We start from the raw sequence: 21,371 nt of genomic DNA on the forward strand, positions 1-21,371 counted from the left end.
AAAAAGGTCGTAACAAAACGGTCAGAAAAAATTCTTTATTCCCAGACTCTGTAGCCTCTAAGAAACGAATTACATAAACAAGTTTCTTCTATACTTATACAAAGACTAGTATTATATTAATTCAAGCAGTAACGTTTAGGAAATTTTAATAAAAATCGGGTACATATATTAATACCAATGGTATGTATATTAATTTCTAGCACTTGTAAAAAATAAATTTGAATTAATATATCTTATAACACTCTATTTTAGAAAATGATCCTAATTTTCCTGATCCTAACTTTTCGACACTTTGATGCTTCCTATTTTTTAAATTTTCCAACGTTTTAGCATTTTATACATAACCACTTGATATCTTTGATCTTCGAACTGTTTTATCAGCTACGATTCTCCGATACCCTGAATTCTCGCTTTTCACTTCTGAGCTTTTACCTTAATTTCGGTACTTGAAAATCTTGATTTTTATCTTTTTAACAGCTTTGGCTCGATCTTCTGCTATTCCAACATCGATTTTAATTCGAATTCTTCTTCTAGGCCATTTTAATTTCACTTTACATTGTCTTGTTTATTCCAAATTCTTATGCAAACATACAAACTTTGCTTTCTTTTCCGTTGCAATCATAAAGAACCATATACTTCTTAATTAATTTTTCACAAAGACGAAGTAATCCTTGAAACATATAAACAAATGGACACGCGAGTTCCAACTCACGCATTATTATAAACAGTTAACCAACAAAATATCATTTTACAACGTTTGTTTCCGAGTTCTAGTTACCCTAACAAACCGTTAGTCCGAATTTCTCGATATTAACTATTCGATATCAACCACCTACTCTCCATTTCCTATTTCACGGCGCTGTTTCTCAATAAATACACAATACCGATCAGCTTCGTCTCTGTAATTCAAAATACATTTTCTTTCAGGAGAAGGGGGGGGGGGGAAAGTATCAGTCCACGAGTGATCGATAATTTCCATTAAAGGGCGTGACCAGTTTGGTGAATTTAAAGAAACCTTATCTCCGCTGGCCATTCTTTCCAGTGATTTATAATAATTAAGCGTGTCACGATCGTATTTAAAGTCGCGTTTTCGCGGCTATTTTGATGGTTTCTGCGATACTAACAATCGATTGCTTCCGAGTAATCACAGATTTTTAGGGAAATAATAATTGGTATGCAGGTTAGAATGGTAAACGACGTATATCAATGTTTGTAGGTATACAGATTATTTTTAAAAAAAGTTTAGAAAAGTCATTTGCTTGTATTTGTTGTAACGCGAAAATCCACCCTGAGCAACGAATTGGAAATTAGGAACTTACTATCTTTTTGTGGCATCATCAAACTACGATGCAAAAGTATCGAAATACGTAACGATGAATCGTATCTCATTATAGTGCTCAAGATTGTTTATAAAAAGATACACGAGAGAATTATAATATGGTTAAAAATGTTCATTGTATTTTAGTTACAAACTCACCGCACATCAGCGATAATTCCGCATGGACATCGACAGAAAGATATTTTAAAGTACTAACTTCAAGTATCGTTTTTGTTTCTCTCTGCTCATTCCGTGTTCATCCATATTTCGCGAATTTTCTTATGTTATACGGGTTTTGGACGAAACACCTCGAAATCCTCGGTTGCTCGGTTATTCCGTAGTCGTCCACGAAACTCCAAATTAAAGCGGTTTCAACGCATCGAACAACGTCGTTGGCGTGTCACTGTCTATTCCGTACAACGTATTTCCGCGTATCGTTGCCTCTGCCAAACTTTCGCGCCGCAAAATTTACACATAATGACTTTCGCGCAATCATAACCGCTTTCCTCACCGTCTCACCGCTTCTTGCAATTTTCGCGACGCGATTCGACGAATGTCGCTGCAACCTTCTTTTTAGAAACAAGCGTCGAAGTTGTGAATTTTCTTTGACGCGTTTCTTTAATTATTTAAGAGACGCTGATATTTGTCGGGTGGAATCTGTAGTCATCTTTCATATTAAAATTTGGGATACAGTCAATATTGATTATCCTCACAATCGAGATTGGTTCTAATGATTCAATGTTAATTTCAAATTACCGTAATGGCGAGATGGATATCAATTACTCTATGTTTTACTCCAAACAGGCGGTTACTGATTTGTGATTTGATATACGTTGTATTACGATAATTTAACGAAATCCTGAAATTACGTGAGAAATTTCTCAGTTGCTTCGCAATGTAATCAGGCAATTGCGTTACGTTAACTGCCTTTTATAATAATTTGAGGAGAGTTGAACGCGATGTCTCGAGAAATTCAGTAATCACGATAACATCGTTACGACTGTCTCAATTTACTGAAACAATGAAATTATCATTCTGAATTCATCATTAACAGAGATATTATATGTATTTTCGCGGGCGAACCCGTGGAAATTTCATTTGAGCCCCGAATATTCGAAATATTTGCTACGATGATGTAGAAATTTTAAACGCGTAGACACGAAAAAGGTAAAGAAGAAGAAGGTAGTTAATTAATTAAAATTTCTCATATTGTAAGAGCTGTAAAGCAGCGTAATAACTCTGTCAGAGATTTGTTTCCTAAAAGGCTGATGATCGCAACGACTCGCGACGTAAATAAATTCGTCAGTGGATTATATTTTCGAATTTTATTCCATGTAATTAAGCCAGCCTCTCGAAAAATGAGCACGCGAGTTAATTAAGGAAGTTGCGCGAAGGCATAAGAAGAAGGCGGTGGCGTTAATTAGAAGGATCGCAGACACGTTTTAGTCTTATGACGAACCTGATTGCTTGCCTTAACGGTCAGCAGGAACAATGCAGGAGTAACAAAAGCCTGGTCAGCGTCTTCCTCATAAATTGCCGTTTCAAACTCGCTCATACGGAAACGAGAAAATCAGAAATGTTTTATTAGGGGTTACTGCAACTCGGGGTTATCGCAATGCTTTGTTCCTTTAAATCAACCGTGAAATTTCTCCACAATTAACTCACTTAGAGTTACAAGTAATGTGTGCGTTTCAGGGCCCGACCTTTTGGTCGACCGCACCATATACCCCTAATAAGAACTCGTACTGGCTTCGCTGTCTTCTAGGTGTTCGTTTTCACTCTCGTCTACTCTCTTGTGCCCTCCACCTGGGAAACCACACGCATAGATGGGCGGCGCGCGACTTGGAAAAACCCTACCCTCCCCTTGCGGCTCATTGGACAAGTTGAACCTACCCTTTCGAGCGGCAGCTCGCTTAGCCGACTATGCATGCATCGTGTCGCGTCGTTACCAGCGGGGGTCACGAGGAGGCGGAGCTGCCAGCATATAGCTCGGTTCCAGCAGGTTGACTCTCCAGCCGATTATCCCTGCACCGTCTCGGCACCTATTTGTTGGGTCCCATGGTAACAGGTTTCATCTCCGGCTCACACGTTTTGTGTTTTGCACAATTAATCTTTGACGTCTTTGAGTAATTATTCTTAATAATAAAAATGCTCGATTTAAATACTTGAAAAATAAATGAGATCTTTGTATAAATGCGTTAAACACAATAATTTCAACTTCTCGTAATTGGTAATTTAATAAATTCGACAAAACGAACGCGGCTCGTTATTTCCTCGAACATCGATTGTTTCTTAATATCCAACGATCTACTCAAGGAGGATAGAATTCAAATAACAAGTTCATCTTGTTGCATTTTGGACATTACTTGGCACGTGAATTGGAATGTCCCGTGTCGTACGTTGGAAATGCGAAGATCAAATTACGTTCTTCCTGTCACGTAAACTTGAGGGTTGGATGATGAAATAAAATAGCTGAGTCCTAACACAACTATTTATTTTGTTTTAATTAAACTTTATTATGAATTAACATAAATCACAATTCACTCCAACCACGTTATGTAAAACTTTAGTTACACTGATACTGTTAAGTACGCGACTGTTATAAGGGTAGAGACCGGTAAAGATATGTTGACTATTCTAAGGATACAGAATAAGTGTGTTTTACTGACGATACTGTGTCTGAGGAAAGCTAGGGGTGGGTGTGTCTAAGAACACGGGACTATCGGATTTGTTGATGACAATTTCGGTTAAGGAAGTGAGGGCAGTAGACGCCGTCTCCGATTGGATAATAAGACGGTTGGTGGACCAGGAAAGATTTTAGCCGCCCTCGTGAGAAAGTTGCTAACGGAACATACCAGACGTGAGGAAAACCAATTTTCCATGTTAACCCGTAGCAAACAATAAACGTAAAAGGAAATCTAAGACAAGAGATACTCGCTTGGTCTGAAGGACCTTAACTATGAAAATTCCAAGATCCCTGGTGGGTACTTAAGACTATTTTAGGGTACCCGCCAAGGATGTGTAGACATCTGGGTGCCATCCTGCCCGCGGTGTGTGGCCTGGTCTCTGATGTGAATTGACGTTACATTCCCGTAATTGGACAAATTGTGAATGTAAACAACTAAATAAAAGAAAAACATTCCCGTGGTCTTCAAATTCTGCCATTCTGAAATTTGATCTTTGCGCGCTTGGAAATTAGCGTTCAAATAAGTAACGAAGCCGTGTTAGCGGCATTGATATACTGCATCGATTATATTACATGTTATGGTTTGCCTATACGTTATTTCCAGTCGTCTCGATGTTTCTCGTGTGAAGCGTTTCGTTGAACGGGCCCTGCAATAACGGCTCGTAACTCAGCCCGCCTGAACGGGTTCGAGTGCTCGAGCTCGTGCTTGTGACGTACGTGCCACGAAATATTATACGTATAAACGATACCGGTACATCACTTGTCCCTGTTCTCCATTTTTACGGGCTGTTGGTGCTGCTTCTCCTCGTGCCACTTTATAGCCCAGTTCGAGCTCTAACTATGAGCTTCGGGTCGATATGAAAATCTCGTTGTAACCTACAGGTTCGAATAAGGCTGATAGGTTTTGGTGTACGTGGTGGTTGGGTATTTTTATTTGTTTCAAGTTCACTTACCTGAGAAATAGTGAAAGTAGATTTCTTCCAAAATAAAAAAGAAAGCGATGTAGATGGGTGAAATTTGAAATCACTTCTCGAAAATGTCGCGCTCGAAATAATTCGAAAATTTCGGCGAAACTTTGCTGCAATTCCTCCGCTTCTTCCAAATTCATCCGCCTCTTGCCCAGACTCCACTACGAATCATCACTACGCATCATTCAGGAAGCATTTAAAAATTCGTTTTTAAATCATACAAAAACGAGCTCGTTCATGTACATTCTTGTAGACTGTTTATTGTACCAGAGGAAACTGCAAGAGCGATAACGACGTAATCATTTACTTTATCAGGTTAGAACCTGCCTCGTAAAATTGTTAGAACGAAGATCGCATCGATTTTGGGCAATTTGAATAATCGGCTGGAATTCAAAGCAAACGATAGTGCAGTTTCGAAGAGTTTAAATCGGTCTTGCGATTCAGGCACGAGATACGCAGTGGAGAATATGCGATATAATTATTAAGCGGAGGAGAATTTTATCAAGAGAAGTTGGTTTAAGAAATGAATGCAAGTATAGAATTCTAGTAACGGGAATTACTAGAAGAGATTAACATGATTATTATTATTAGGGTTTTATTAAGGAAGAGCATTGGTAGCAATTGCTACGAGTATAGAATTTTATTAGCAGAAGTTATTTTTTAAAGTTACAGCAAGTATGGAATTTTGTTAATGAAAATTATTAGAAAACATTATTTTGATTAATTATTATTATTAGGATACTATTCAGGAAGATTATTGGCAGCAATTATTACGAATATTGAATTTTATTAACAGACATTACTAGAGGAATTTTCTTACGAATGTAGATTTTTATCAGTAGAAAGATTAAGAAGAAATTATCAGATGAAAAATTAAATTATAGACATTACAGAGTAACGTATAAATTGAAAAGACACGAAGAATCTACCATCTTTCCCCTTCCAAACTTCGATGTAGCATTTCACACGCGCAAGTCTAATGTTTTCTTTCTTCGTCGTTCATTTATCGCAAGGATTTTCATTTTTAATACCAACCGTAGCGTATTTCATTCATAAAATCGATAGGAGCGCCACGATTTAGCTCGTTAAACTTATCTTACAAAAGTATCCTATAAAATCTTATAAGGGAAGGAGTGAAAGTTATCCTATGGAAGGATCTCGAGGGGATTTATTCTCCGAGGACATGCTCGACGATGTAGCTAGCTAAATTGCCAGCCTGAATTCACTGTAAGAAGACTTTACTATCTTGATGATGCTAATTCTTTCGCAGTAGGACCTTATAGTCAAAGAAGGGCCGTAGAATCAACAGCGATTCGTTACATTGCTCTGTTTCCCCTCTCTCGTGGCCTCTATGCCACGTCGTTCTTTCGCTCGCGAGTAGTAAAATCTTTTTCCGCGAAGAAGAAACTGCGCCTTCTCTCTAGAGATTCCCTTTTTTGAAGAAATATCTTAATCGGTAGATTCGTATTTTATAATTCATTTGCTACAGAAATTTCAAAACGTTCCAACGTACAACGCACAAAATATACTCGCGAAAGATATCGAAAGAGGGTCATGCAGGAAAGTAATTGCCATTTTCAAGTAACAACAAACAAAAATGCGCGTTAAATAGAAGTGGTCACCACTTCTATGAAAACTCTACATCTGGTCTTTGTAGTTTCCTCAAACAGTGAAGTTATCGACAGTGTATAGACAAAAGATTGGGACAAAGGCAGACCATGGACAGTTCACAGGCGACGATGACTTTGGGGTTTTGCATTATAGGGTAACACTGCTAGTGTAACGCCAATCCACATCAGAGACCAAGCCACACACCGCGGGCAAGATGGCAGCCAGATGTCTGCACATCCTTGGCGTGTATCCTCAATAGTCTTAATACGTTCGTCGCCACGTCGCTCATATCGGTGCGACGGGTATACTTCCGTGGGGGCCCCGTCACCAACGTATGGTGAAGCTCTTCTTGTTCGAGTTAATTAAATATACGATATTATATATAGGATATACAACATAAAAATATTAAAAATACATTATACCATACCTTTTATTAATTTATATTCTGGATAATATATTATATTATTCTATATCGCATGATATTTGTTAAAACATTCCAAACACATTTGGGGGTGATTTTGGGCACTTCGACCAATAGTTGTAGACTCCGTCATCACTACTTTCCTCACTTTCAAATACAGGGTGGTTGGTAACTGCTGGTGCAAGCGGAAAGGGGGCGATTCTACGTGAAAAAAGAAGTCGAAAATATACAAAAATATTTTTAATTTTTTTTTTTTTTTTTAATTTTTCCATCGAGACAACGATCTACAGTGGGATCCGTTATAACGTACCGTACGCGTACCGAGCGAAAATTCAAAGTCGATTTTCTCGAAAACAAAGCCTCAAACGAAAAATTGTTATTCTATATTTTCGACTTCTTTTTTCGCGTAGTATCACCCCCTTTCCACTTGTACCGCCAGTCACCAACCACCCTGTATATTTTCACACTGTTTACTGAACATTTTGAGGATGAAAAGATCACTGATGTACGTCCCACAAGTATGTTTCTCGACTAAATGAAAGATCTCAGATATCTGCCATGAGATCCCTCGGAATACTCTAGCTGGAAAGCTTATCGCTTTCTCCATTTTAGGACTAAATAATCTTTTCTTTACAATGAATCGAAGGCAATAAACAATGAATCGAAGGCGATAAACAATGAATTACCGCTTGTCGCTCTATTTACGTTCTGCGTATCGATGGTCGGAAACTTAGCCGAATCACACTGGGCGACGAACGTGTTAAGGACCCACCATGGGTCTTGGCATTTTCATAGTTAAGGTCCTTCAGACCAAACAAGTATCTTTTATTTCAGGTTTCCTTTTACATTTATTGTTTACTACGCGTTAACACGGGAAATTTGGTTTTCCTCACGTTCGGTATCTTCCGTTAGCAACTTTCTCTCGAGGGCGGCAAAACCCTTCCTGGTCCACCAACCTTCTTATTATCCAATCGGAAACGGTGTCCACTGCCCTTACTTTCCTAACCAAAATTGTCATCAACAAATCTGATGGTCCCGTATCCTTAGACACACCCACCCCTAGCTTTCCTCAGACACGATATTGTCACGTGCGCCGAAAGCGCGCCGCGCGGGCCATTCGAAGGAGGCAGTGATTGGTGGAGTGACAAGTGCGGAACAAGTGGCCATTTTTGCGTACAATGGGGAAAAAGGACGCAACCGCGGGGAAAGATAAGGAGGTAGAGGAAACCGTGAGAGGAAGGGGTGAAGCGGAGTTGGCTGCTGAGTCGACACACGTTAGCACCAGAAGCATGAAGAAGGCGGTCCCGGCTAAAGAGGGGTTCTCCTACTCCACATTGAACGCGGGGAACCTACGGACGGAAGAAACGACGGAGGAAGAGGAAACCCGCGCCGGCGAAGCGCCCCGCGTGAAGAAAAGGAAGGCCGGCGGATCCCCCGAGCTCACAACGGACTTAGCCAAAGAGATGCGAACATCTACTACGGCGGACATAGGAGCGGAACTGATCCGTCGAGCCTCCGAGGTGATCAAGGTTGCCGAGACATCTCGCAACCTCAAGGGCACACAGGGGAAAACGCTGAAAGAAGCGGCGAGGACCATTACTGCTGGCGCAACAGAGATGGTGAGAAGAATAGACCCCGCCTCTGGCGCCACCGCTATAATGCAAGGACGCATAGCGACACTAGAGGCGAAGAACGAGGCGCTCCGAAAAGAGCTGGCCTCGCGCCCCACCGCAGAGAAGAGCAGTGAGACAGCGCGTCTTGCCGCAGTCGAACGCAAGATGGAGGAGATAGGACCCTCGCTGCACCGGTTGGAAGAATCCCTTCAAGACACAGAAAAAAGGAAAGAAAAGGAGGTCGTTCCCGACGAGAACACCGGACGAGAAGCCGGAGGACGTCCGACTGGGAGAAATTCGCCCCGCCCGAAACGGCCTTGGATCTGTGTGGATACGAGGTCCAGCCGGTACAGTGAGGAAACTGGCCCAGGCTGGCAAGGTCGCCATAGATTGGTCGACAGCGAAGGTCGAAGCCATCGAGCGAAGACCTTTACAGTGTTACAGGTGCCTGGAGATTGGGCACGTAAGCAAGACCTGCACCTCCAAGGAGGACAAGGGGCACCTATTCTATAGATGCGGCAAACCAGGACACCAAACGAAAGCAAGCACTGCCGCGAGCCCGAAATGCCTGCTCTGCGAGGCGCTTGGAGCACCATCTGTACACAGGATGGGTGAACCGGCCTGCACCCCCTCCCCCGGAAGAAAGGAACAAGAGGAGCCACCCGTGGATCCACAGTCGCAAGTGACAACGAGAAAGACTCGCCATGGAAGCCATGAAAGTGATGACACTAGGAGACTGAAATGCGCATCCTCCAGACTAACCTGGGAAGGTCAAGACGAGCGCAAGACCTGCTCTACCAAACCATTCGGGAGAGCACGGTCGCCCTAGCGGTGGTGGCAGAACCATACAGAGTTCTCGATGCTCCGGAATGGGTCGGAGATACGGACGAAATGGTTGCTGTCACCTAGACATCAACGCCGGGGGCGTTCGCCCACGGAGCCCTGCTGGAGCGCGGCGACGGATACGTCACGGTCAAGTGGACAGGGATGGTAGTGGTGGGTGTGTACGTGACACCCAACAGTTAATGGGCAGTGTTCGAGATATTCCAGGACGGGGTTGGCGACTGCGTCAGGCGACGACTTCCCCGGCAAGTGCTCGTCCTGGGAGACTTCAACGCGCACTCCACGGAATGGGGGAGCACCAGGACTAATGCGCGCGGCCGCGCGCTGTCAGACTGGGCCGCGGGACTTGAACTCCTGTTGGTGAACAGGGGCTCGACCAGTACCTGCGTGGCGTGGAAAGGGAACTCCATCGTCGACATTACATGGGCCTCCCCCGATGCATTCAGGCGGATTTCAGGCTGGAGAGTGGCCGAGGGGGTCGAGACACTTTCGGACCACCTCTGCATATTCATGGAGGTGGACACACCTGGATCTGGAACGGCGACTGCGGGCGATGGTCGCGGCCTGCCGAGAAGAGGGCACGCGCGCCCACCGCCAAGATGGAAGGTAAAGGAGATGAACAGAGATCTACTCCGGGCGACCGCTATAGCAACAGCTTGAAGCTGGGAGGCCTCGACGACGACGACCGAAACAGACGTGGAAGAGGAGGCCGAGAACCTTCGCCGAGCCATGACAGCAATCTACGACGCATCCATGCCACGAGCCACGCCAGGCATGGTGCGAAGCAGAGCAGTCTACTGGTGGAACGCCGACATCGCGGAGCTGAGGACGAGATGCGTCCGGGCCCGAAGACGGTACCTAAGGGCCCGCCACTGACGACGACGCGACGAGGAAGAAGTCTCCTTACGCTACCAGGCGTGCCGCGTGCTACGTCGCTCGCTACAAAAGGAGATCAAGAACGCGAAGGACCGTGCCTGGTCCGAACTAGTTGAAGCAGTTGAGTCTGACCCATAGGGAAGGCCATACAGGACGGTGACGCGAAAACTTCGCGCGAAGGGCCCCCTGGCAACGATGGAGATGGAACCTGCGCTGCTGTTGCGTATCATCAGGACGTCCCCCCCCCCCCGCAAGAAGACAGTGCGGCAGTATAGTCGCGTGAAGCGACACGGTCGATGGAATGGAGGGACGACTGGGAAGTCACAGAGGAAGAGATGTGGGAGGCGACCAGAAGAATGGCCTGCCGCGACGTGGCGCCGGGCCCGGACGGAATCTCGGGCCGGATCTGGAGGGAAGTGATGGGGGTCATGGCCCCCAGACTTTGGCGCCTCTATACAAGATGCCTGAGAGAGAGAGTTTACCCCCGGTCATGGCGGATGGCGAGACTGGTCTTGCTCCGTAAAGAGGGCCGATCGACGACTTCGCCGTCGGCGTACCGGTCGATATGCCTGCTAGACGAGGTCGGTAAACTCCACGAGAGGGTGATCGCCACCAGCTTGGAGAGACACATGGCGGGACAGGTGCCAGGTTGGCACGAAAGCCAGTACGGGTTCCGGAAGGGATGCTCGACGATTGACGCGGTCAGACGCGTGCGGGCGCTCACAGAGAACATGGTTTACCGGAACAGCGTGGCGCTGGCGGTTTCTTTGGACATCGTCAACGCGTTCAACTCCATGCCATGGGACAGGATAGTGGCGGCCCTGGAGCACTTCGAGGTTCCCAGCTACCTCGTCCGGCTGATCCGAGCCTACCTCGACGACAGGTGGATATGCTACGCCAGCAAGGAAGGGGAGGAAAGGCGACCCGTCGAGCGCGGTGTCACGCAGGGTTCGGTGTTGGGACCGATCCTGTGAAACGTTGCATACGACGAGGTACTACGATGCCCGCTGCCCCCAGGCGCGGCCATGATGTGCAATGCGGACGACACTCTGGTCCTGGTCGGGGGTCGTGGTTGGCACGAGACGCTGCGCATCAGCGAAATCGCAACGGCCTGCGCGACCCGTGCTGTGCGCGGACTGGGCCTAAGGGTCTCTCCTGCGAAGTCGGAGGCCATCTGGTTTTACGACAAGAAGAGGCGAGGGACTCCACCGCCCGACCTATGCATAAACATGGCAGGCGAAACCGTCGGGGTGGGATCGCAGATGAAATATCTGGGTTTCGTCATCGACAGCCAGTGGATGTTCGAGCCGCACTTCGACTCCCTGATCTCGAAGGTGTCGGCGGCAGCCAATACCTTATGCGGCCTGCTACCGAACATCGGCGGGGCGGGAGTTGCGGTGCGCCGACTATACGAGGGCGTCCTTCGGTCCCAAGTGATGTACGAGGCTCCGGTATGAGCCGACGATCTGATGGTGAGTCGTCGCAGCATCCTGCTCCTGAGAAGGCTGCACAGGGTAACCGCCATCAGAATGGTTAGGGGATACCGGACGGTGTCCCACGCGTCGGCGACCGCTCTAGCCGCATCCCCCCCCCCCCCCCCCCCCGTGGGAGCTCCGGGCGCTGGCGCTCAAAAGGAGATACGTCGGCTGGAGAGTATGGGATCCGTTAGAAGATCTGACCGAGCAGGCGGCCCCAAACGACCTAGGAACCGCCGAGGAGGACGCGTGGGTTCAGTGGCGATCCCAGCTGATCAACGAGGGAGGCGAACATCGAGGCGCGGAGGCGGTTCTCCCAAACTGGGAGACGTGGAGAAGCCGCCGCGGCCTCCCGCTCACATTCAGGATGACCCAGGTGCTCACTGGACACGGCGTGTTCGGCGTGTTCCTGAGGAAAATCGGACTGGAGACGACAGACATTTGTCACCACTGCGGAGAGGGCACGGACATAGCGCAGCACACACTGGAGCTCTGTCCGGCGTGGGAGCTGCCCCGCTACACTCTGCGGCACGCCATAGGAGAAAGATTGACCCCCTCAGCGATTGTAGAAGCGATGTTGAGAGGGTCACAGGAATACGAGGCCGTCCGCCTCTTCTGCGAGCGAGTTATGCTCGCGATGAAGCGAACAGATAGGGAGAGAAAGAAAAACTCTCACCCTTGTAGGGTAAGATGATGGAGAAGGATGGCAGTCAGGCGACCTAGAGCCGCTCCATCGCCGTCCCAACGGACCACGACTAGAAGGAGCGACAGTGCTAGGCGCAATGCCCCCCCCCCCCTAACGCCAATTCAATAGTCAGGAAGTATTATGACTGGCTCGAACAAGAGTACGCGGGAAGGGGGTGCAACAGAAGTTAATTTATAAGAGGTTCCTGGAGCACTCCTGTCATACGCATAGGATGGTCATCGTGGAGTTTTAGTCGGTAGGAGTCCGACACTATTCTGCTGTTACGCAATTATTGCAACAGCGGAGTGTCCATGAGGATTTCTCCACGTACAAAAAAAGCTTTCCTCGGACACAGTATCGTCAGTAAAACTTCACTTATTCTGTATCCTTAGAATAGTCAACATATCCTTACCGATTTCTACCCCTAGACCAGTCGCGTACTTAACGTATCAGTGTAACCAGGTTTTACATAAAGTTGTTGAGGTGAATTGTGATTTATGTGTGTTAATTCAGTGTGTATTCCATTGTAACTGCTGAATTGATAATAAAGTATAATAAAAGCAAAATTGATAGTTGTGTTACGATTCACCTATTTTATTTTATGATCCAAAACTCAACATTACGTGACACTAGCGTGCGGTTCGGGACCAGCTCAAATTATGTTCCTACTTGTACCTACACTAATGTACTAAAATATATTTTCTACTTTACAATTTATCCACGCGTTTCTCTGTTTATACATCAAATAGCCTCAACAGTACAACATATAATGTTACATAGTATTACGTTGTATTCTATTACGTTATAATGTATTACGTTATATAGTAGTACGGTATATAGTATTACGTTATACAGTATTACGTTATGTAGTATTACATTTTAACGTATTACGTTATATAATACTACGATATACAGCATAATGTTCTAACGTATTACGTTATACAGTATTACGTTATATAGTATTACGCTATACAGTATAACTAGTATTAGGTTATATACTATTACGATATAACGAATTATGTTATACAGTATAACCTTGTGACGCATTATGTTATACAGTATTACGTTATAACGGTATATAGTATTACGTATTATGGTTTTACCGTATAACGTATTACGGTACATATTATTACGTTATATAGTATTTCAGTATAACGTATTACGATATACAGTATTACGGTATAGAGTATTTCGTTATATAGTGTTTCATTATAACGTATTACGGTATATAGCATTGCGTAATACTGTATTACGGTACATAGTATTACGGTATATAGTTTTACGTTTTACAGTAAAATGTTATATAGCATTGCGTTACAAAGTATTATGTTACACAGTCTTGCGTTACAACGTATTACGGTATATAGTATTACGCAATATAGTATTACGTTATATAGTAGTACGTTTTATGGTATTACGTAATATAGTAATACCGCATAACGTATTACGTCATACAGTATTACGTTATACAATATTACGATATATAGTATTACGTTATATAGTTTTACGTTATGTGGTATTACGATATATAGTTATACGTTATAACGTATTACTGGATATATAATACTACGCTATATAGTATAACGGAGTTTAGTATTACGGTATATAGTATTACATTATATACTTACACGTTGTAACGTTGACGACATACAGTATTACGGTAAGTAGTATTACGGAGTATAGTATTACGGTATATAGTATAAGTTTATACAGTTATACGACATAATGTATTACGGTATATATTATTACGATATATAAGTTTTACGTTATAACGTATTAGGGCATATAGTATTATGCTATATAGTTTTACCTTATAACGTGTTACTCTATGTAGTATTACCTGATATAGTTTTACGTTATAAAGTACAACGGTATATAGAATTACTTTATAAAGTACTACGTTATAACGTATTACTGTATACACTATTACGGAGTATAGTATTACGACATATAGTATTACGTTATATACTTACACGTTATAACATATTACGATATATAGTATTACCGTATATAGTATTACGGAGTATAGCATTACGGTATATAGTTTTACGGAGTATAGTATTACGGTATATGGTATTACTGAGTATAGTGTTACGGTATATAGTATTACGTCATACACTTACATATTATAACGTATTACAATATATGGTATTGCTATAAGTAGTATTACAGTGTATAGTATAACGGTATATAGTATTACGGAGTATAGTATTACGGTATATAGTATTACGTTATATAGTTTGGCCTTACAACGTATTACGTTATATAGTATAAAGGAGTATAGCATTGCGGTATATAGTTTTACAGAGTATAGTATCACGTTATAACGTGATACGGTATATATTGTTTCGTTATATAGTATTATGCTATAACGTATTACGGTATATCGTTTTACTGTATACACCATTACGCTATACAGTTTAACATGATAACGTAATACGTTATATAGTTCTACGTTATATCGTATTAGGGTATATAATATCATGTTATATAGTTTTACGTCATAACGTATAACGGTATATATTATTACGTAGTATAGTATTACGGTATATAGTTTTATGTTATATATTCTAACGTTATAACGTATTACTGTATATAGTATTAGGTTAAATGGTTTTTCGGTAAAACGTATTACGGTATATAGTATTACGGAGTATAGCATTACGGCATATTGTATGACGTTATATAGTATTACGCTATAGAGCATTCGGTTATAACGTATCACGGTATACAGTATTACATTATGTAGTTTTTCCGTATAACGTATTGCGCTATATAGTTTTTCCGCATAACGTATTACGGTATATCGTATTACGGTATAAGGTATTACGTTATATATTTTTACGTTATAACGTATAACGGTATTTTGTATTACGTTATATACTTACACGTTATAACGTATTACGATATATAGTATTACGGTAAGTGGTATTACGGAGTATAGTATTGCGGTATATAGTGTAACGTTACAGAGTTAGACGTCATAATGTATTACGGTATATACTATTACGTTATATAGTTTTACTTTATAACGTATAATGGTATATAGTATTACTATATATTGATTTACGTTAAAATGTATTATGATGTATAGTACTACGGTATGAAGTATTACAGAGTGTAGAATTGCGGTATGTAGTATTACGTTATATCACTACATGTCATAACGTATAACGGTATATAGTATTACGTTATATAATTTAACGTTATAACGTATTATGACATACGGTATTACGGTAAGTAGTATTACGGAGTATAGTATTACAGTATATAGTAGAATTTTATACAGTTATACGACGTAATGTATTACGGTATATACTATTACGATATATAGTTTTACGTTAGAACGTATTACGGTATGTAGTAATACGTTACATACTTACACGTTATAACGTGTAACAGTACGTGGTATTACGTTACATAGTTTCATATTATAACGCATAACGGTATATAGAAATACATAATGTAGTATTACCGTATAATGTATTATGTTATATAGTTTTTCGTTATAACGTATAACGGTACATAGTAATACGGAGTATAGTATTACTTTAAATAGTATTACATTATATAGTTATTACTTTACAACGTATTACGGTATATAGTATTACGGAGTATAGAATTACGGTATATATTTTTGCGGAGTATAGTATTACGGTATATAGTATTACGTTATATACTTACACGTTGTAACGTTGACGACATACAGTATTACGGTAAGTAGTATTACGGAGTATAGTATTGCGGTATATAGTATAAGTTTATACAGTTATACGACATAATGTAATACGGTATATATTATTACGATATATAAGTTTTACGTTATAACGTATTAGGGCATGTAGTATTATGTTATATAGTTTTACCTTATAACGTATTACTCTATGTAGTATTACCTGATATAGTTTTACGTTGTAAAGTACAACGGTATATAGGATTACGTTATAACGTACTATGGTATATAGCATTACGGAGTATGGTATTACGGTATATACTATTACGTTATATAGTTTTACTTTATAACGTATTACGGTGTGTAGTGTTAAGTAATATAGTGTTACCGCACAACGTATTACTATTACGTAATATAGTATTATGCTATACAGTATTACGCTGTAACGTATTACGGTACATAGTGTTACTTTATATACTATTTCCGTATAACGTATCACGGTATATAGTATTACCGTATAACATATTACAGTATATCGTATTACGGGAAAAATTATTTCAATGTATGGTGTTACGGTGTATAGCATTACGTTATATAGTATTACGTTCTAACGTATTACGGTATATGGTATTACCGTATAACGTAGTACGGTATATACTATTACTATATAACGTATTACATTATATAGTATTACGTTATAACGATTTACGGCATATAGTATTACGTTATACAGTGTAACGTTATATCGTGTTACGAAAAAATATAGTATTACGTTATATAGTGTTACGGTATATGGTATCACGTTATATAGTATTACGTTGTATAGTACTACGTTATATAGTTTTATGCGATATAGTATTACCGCACAACGTATTACCATATCTACTATTACGTAATATAGCATTACGATATACAGTATTGCGCTGTAACGTACTACGGTATATAGTACTACTTTATATACTATTTCCGTATAAGGTATCACGGTACATAGTATTACCGTATAACGTATTACGGTCTATAGTATAACGTTATATTGTTTCACGTTATATCGTATTACGATATGCAGTATTACGTTATATCGTATTACCGTATATAGCATTACGTTATATAGTATTTCCGTGTAACGTATTACGGTACGTAGTATTATCGCACAACGTATTACCTTATCTACTATTACGTAATATAGTATTACGCTAAACGGTATTATGCTGCAACATATTACGGTATATAACATTACTTCATATACTTTTCCCGTGTAACGTAACACGGTATATAGTATTACCATATAATGTATTACGGTATATAGTATTTCCGCATAATGTATTGCGTTATATGGTATAACATTACAACGTATTACGGTATTAGTATTCCGTTGTATGGTATTAGGGTATATAGTATTACGAAATGCAGTATGTCGTTATAACGTATTACGTTATATACTATTATGTTTTACATTATTACTTTATAATGTATTATTTATATAGTATTATGTTTTACATTGTTACTCGATAATGTATTACACCATACATTGTTATGTTTTAATGTATTACGATATAGTGAATTACGTTATGTAGTATTACGTTACATAGTTTTAAGTTATATAGTATAATGTTATATAGGATTACGTTATAACCTATTACGTTATATAGTATTACGTTATAACGTAATGTGTTATGTAGTGTTGCGTTATATTGTATTGCGTAATGTATTGTTACGTTATATGGTATTACGTTATATAGTATTACGTTATATTATATCATTACACGTTATATTTTATTACGTTATAATTTATTACCTTATATACTATTACATTCTATTATATTTCATATTATATCACGATATATTATATCAATTACCACTTGCTTCCATTCAAATGTGTTTCGCGTTAAACGCGGATAAAGAAATTACGTTTGGTGAATCAGTCGTGATTCAGGCAATACGAGATCTATCGAGCCGAGTGTCGATTCTAATTTCTCTGGTTTTTCATTCAGAAAGTGTCGGCTGTCATTAACTACCTGATAGTTTCATTATGTACTTTGGAATATCTCTATTCCTACGAGAACTGTATTGGATGCTATATCAGCTGTTAATGCATATATTTTGCCGGGGATCTATTGTACTCGAGTATCACCTACGAAACGTTGTTTAAAGATGATGTTATCAACGTAATTTACTGCGAATCAAGCTATTGCAGAATACTATAAGTTGTAGATAGCGGATTAATTGCTTTATTACTATTCAGGATATAAATTCGTTACTTTTTCAACTACGAAGCTTTTTTGATCCTCTTAATGTAATGTATGTTTGGTTCGTCAATGGAAACGAATAATCCTTCTCGATCATTTCAACAGCATTTTATTTGGATCAATCAAAGCTCATGTTTGCTACCGTCAACATTCACATCGATAATCGGATAGGTTCTACGAGAGATTTCTATCACATGTAGCAAAGTACAAAGGACTTAGATTTATCTTTTATTGTCACACAAATCCTGTGACATGCGTTGTGTAACGAGGCGTATAATAGAAGGAAAAGATAACCTCATCGCAAGAGCAAATATTTAACCGTAAGGATAAAAACACTGAGATATCTAAATATTATGCAAGGGAGGAAAATATTCTGCTATATTCTTCTTCTTCGCTGAAAGTACACGACGAAGAAATCTGACAACTGTAACTACTAGTTTTACGATGTTTCGGGCAGACGACGAAAATGGAAAATGGAAATCCCACTGTTCGATGTCGTGCGTTGAAAAATTGATTTCAGATTACAATTTTTCATAGACACCAGTCACATCTAGAGGAACGGGTCATTATTTATTGATGGTGCTGAGGGATATATGAATCCGGATTAGTAGTCTGCCAACAGCATATCGCTGATCCTACGATTCAGGACGACTCATACGGTTTACCGCAATGCTTCAAAATTCTCTCGATAGTAGCCTTGTAATCGATGAGGCGTAGTTCTCTACTCGAACTTGTGGTTTTGGAATACACCAATTTCTATGGAATATTGACGTGACCATGCGAATGAACTCCATTCATTGAGGTAGATTGCTAGTTAAAAATATATTCGGTGATCGGGTGTTGTTATCATTGGATGTAAGTTGGAGTCTCCTATGGAATAGCTATCTCTATGATGACAGCATTTCGTGATGCGAAGGAAGATATAATTAAAATTTTGCAGGACTGACAGGAAAAATGTTTATTTCTCCCTTTTAGAATACTGTGCGAATCCTATAAATCTTTGCCCTCCTTTTCTCATTAAATATGAAGACATAGAAATTTGAACAAGTAGACGCCGCTATCTGTTCTACTTTTGAAATCACAAAAGCACAGGAACTTGTGGAATCTATAGACTTCACATAAAATTCTTAAATCGATAAAAATTTTAATTTAAGCCACACGAATCCAGGCATCGAGACCCCGCGATGAAGTTTCCCCTCCTCAAACATACTAAACGTATTGTTTCTAAGGACCCGGGGAATCTGTTGCACTATAAATGCGACATTAATATTCAGTGGCTCTGATGCTTATTCAATCGTATATTATATTTCCTCGTCGCAACTGTACAAGGCTAATCTCAGCAACTGCAATAACTCGGCTCGACTGTCTCGTCTGCGGTTGAACCACTTTTGTTCGTGTAGCGAACAATAGACGAAAGCTCGAAGACTGTAGGTTAACCAACACTAATGACGTCTTCCATTCTTCTCTTTCCTTTTTTTTCATACGCGAGTTAGCTTGATTAAAGTGATCATCGAAAGCCTAGCTTAATGCTATCAGAGAATAGCTATATCTCATGGCCCTCCTTTTCAGAACATTAGTTTCCTTAGGAAATGATTTGACTCTGACGATCAGACATTTGCCAATCATTAGTCCCTTTCCCGAACGTCGTATCGTTAAGTCGCTCATCTATTGGATTTCCGCATGGATATTACATTGGGCTAATGATGCATCGCTCCGGGATGCCCAGAGCAATGGAACATGTGTCGTTCTTGTTCGATCGTCTATCATTTCAGCGAATGCAAACCAATGATGCACTGGGAATCTTCCGGATTATGTACAAACAAATTGCCTCTATAGGCTGCGCTAACTATCGCCGAATCACGCGTAAACTGAAGTTTTCTTGTAAATTGAACGCTCCATGTATTTCAGCTTCATAATCCTTGAACAACGTGCTTTTTCCAATTTCGATCGGGGAAGGAGAAGCAATATTGAAACTCGAAGTAATCAGGGCACGAGTTTGATTAAAAAAGTACGAGTATAGAAGGATAAGGCATACGCGAACGTGTAATTTTTAAAGTGTAACCTGAAACGAAGTTTCATTAATATGGAATAGAATTTAATACGGTCCTTGTTAACTTGTAATTTATAAAATTTCGCTAATATTGTTAATTCGATTACGAGTTCAATTAAGCGAAACAACGACGAATTCGTTTAAGTTTAACTGATTAATTATTACTTAAATTAAGAGGACGGAAGAGGTGAAAATGTTTAAAAATCATAAGCGACAAATTGCTATTAATTAAAATTTGTCTTCCGCTGAAGATTAAATAAAGGATGAAAATAAATGTCTGAAATAAAGTATGACAGTCAGTAATGAAACATTAGTTCAAGGATCCGCGTGTCGTTAATCATTGACTTGTACTACTTCATTTACCAGGAATTTCCTACGAATCATTTTTTTATTACGGGGATTAGAATTTCATCGTATATTCTTCGTTCAACAGTGGCCCTTGGAAAGTGGTAAAAAGGAATTCCTCGTGAAATATTAAGCTAGAATTGCGACATTATTCCAGAAACCACGGAGAAATGGAACTGTCATTCGTATTTAAGAGTCCATCGCGTTGGCTGCAATCGTGGAACGTTGGCATGTAATAAACGTACCTCTCAAGTTTTATTCCACCACCTCTTTCGTCAAACCAAACTTGCAACTCAAATTCTGGAATTTACAACGTTTCCTTTGTTAAGAAGATCAAATTATTGCCTATCAACATGGTACTTTCACGCTTAGGTACTTACACTTTCGAGTTAAAATGAAATTACATTTCGTTGTGAAATCTGCAGTACCGAGAAACTATATTCATTAAAATCATTAAAAGATAGATCATCTTAAAATGGATGTAAAACAGACAAAATGATATAGAAACTTTTTATTCTAAAGTCATAACAAATAATACTGACAAAATTATAGTTATAAATT

General features: G+C 40.4%; 1 protein-coding gene across 1 annotated transcript; it reads left to right on the plus strand.

Annotated features, from left to right (window-relative positions):
- The first annotated feature begins 11,364 nt into the window (after positions 1 to 11,364).
- LOC138187106 (uncharacterized) lies at positions 11,365 to 11,793 on the plus strand. The gene has a single exon (XM_069127587.1). The coding sequence runs from the start codon at positions 11,365 to 11,367 to the stop codon at positions 11,791 to 11,793; it is 429 nt and encodes a 142-aa protein (XP_068983688.1).
- Positions 11,794 to 21,371: the final 9,578 nt, after the last annotated feature.

This window comes from Bombus flavifrons, chromosome 14 (genome assembly GCF_040668555.2).
Source record: "Bombus flavifrons isolate JBK064 chromosome 14, iyBomFlav1_principal, whole genome shotgun sequence".
In the NCBI taxonomy this organism is placed as follows: domain Eukaryota; kingdom Metazoa; phylum Arthropoda; class Insecta; order Hymenoptera; family Apidae; genus Bombus; species Bombus flavifrons.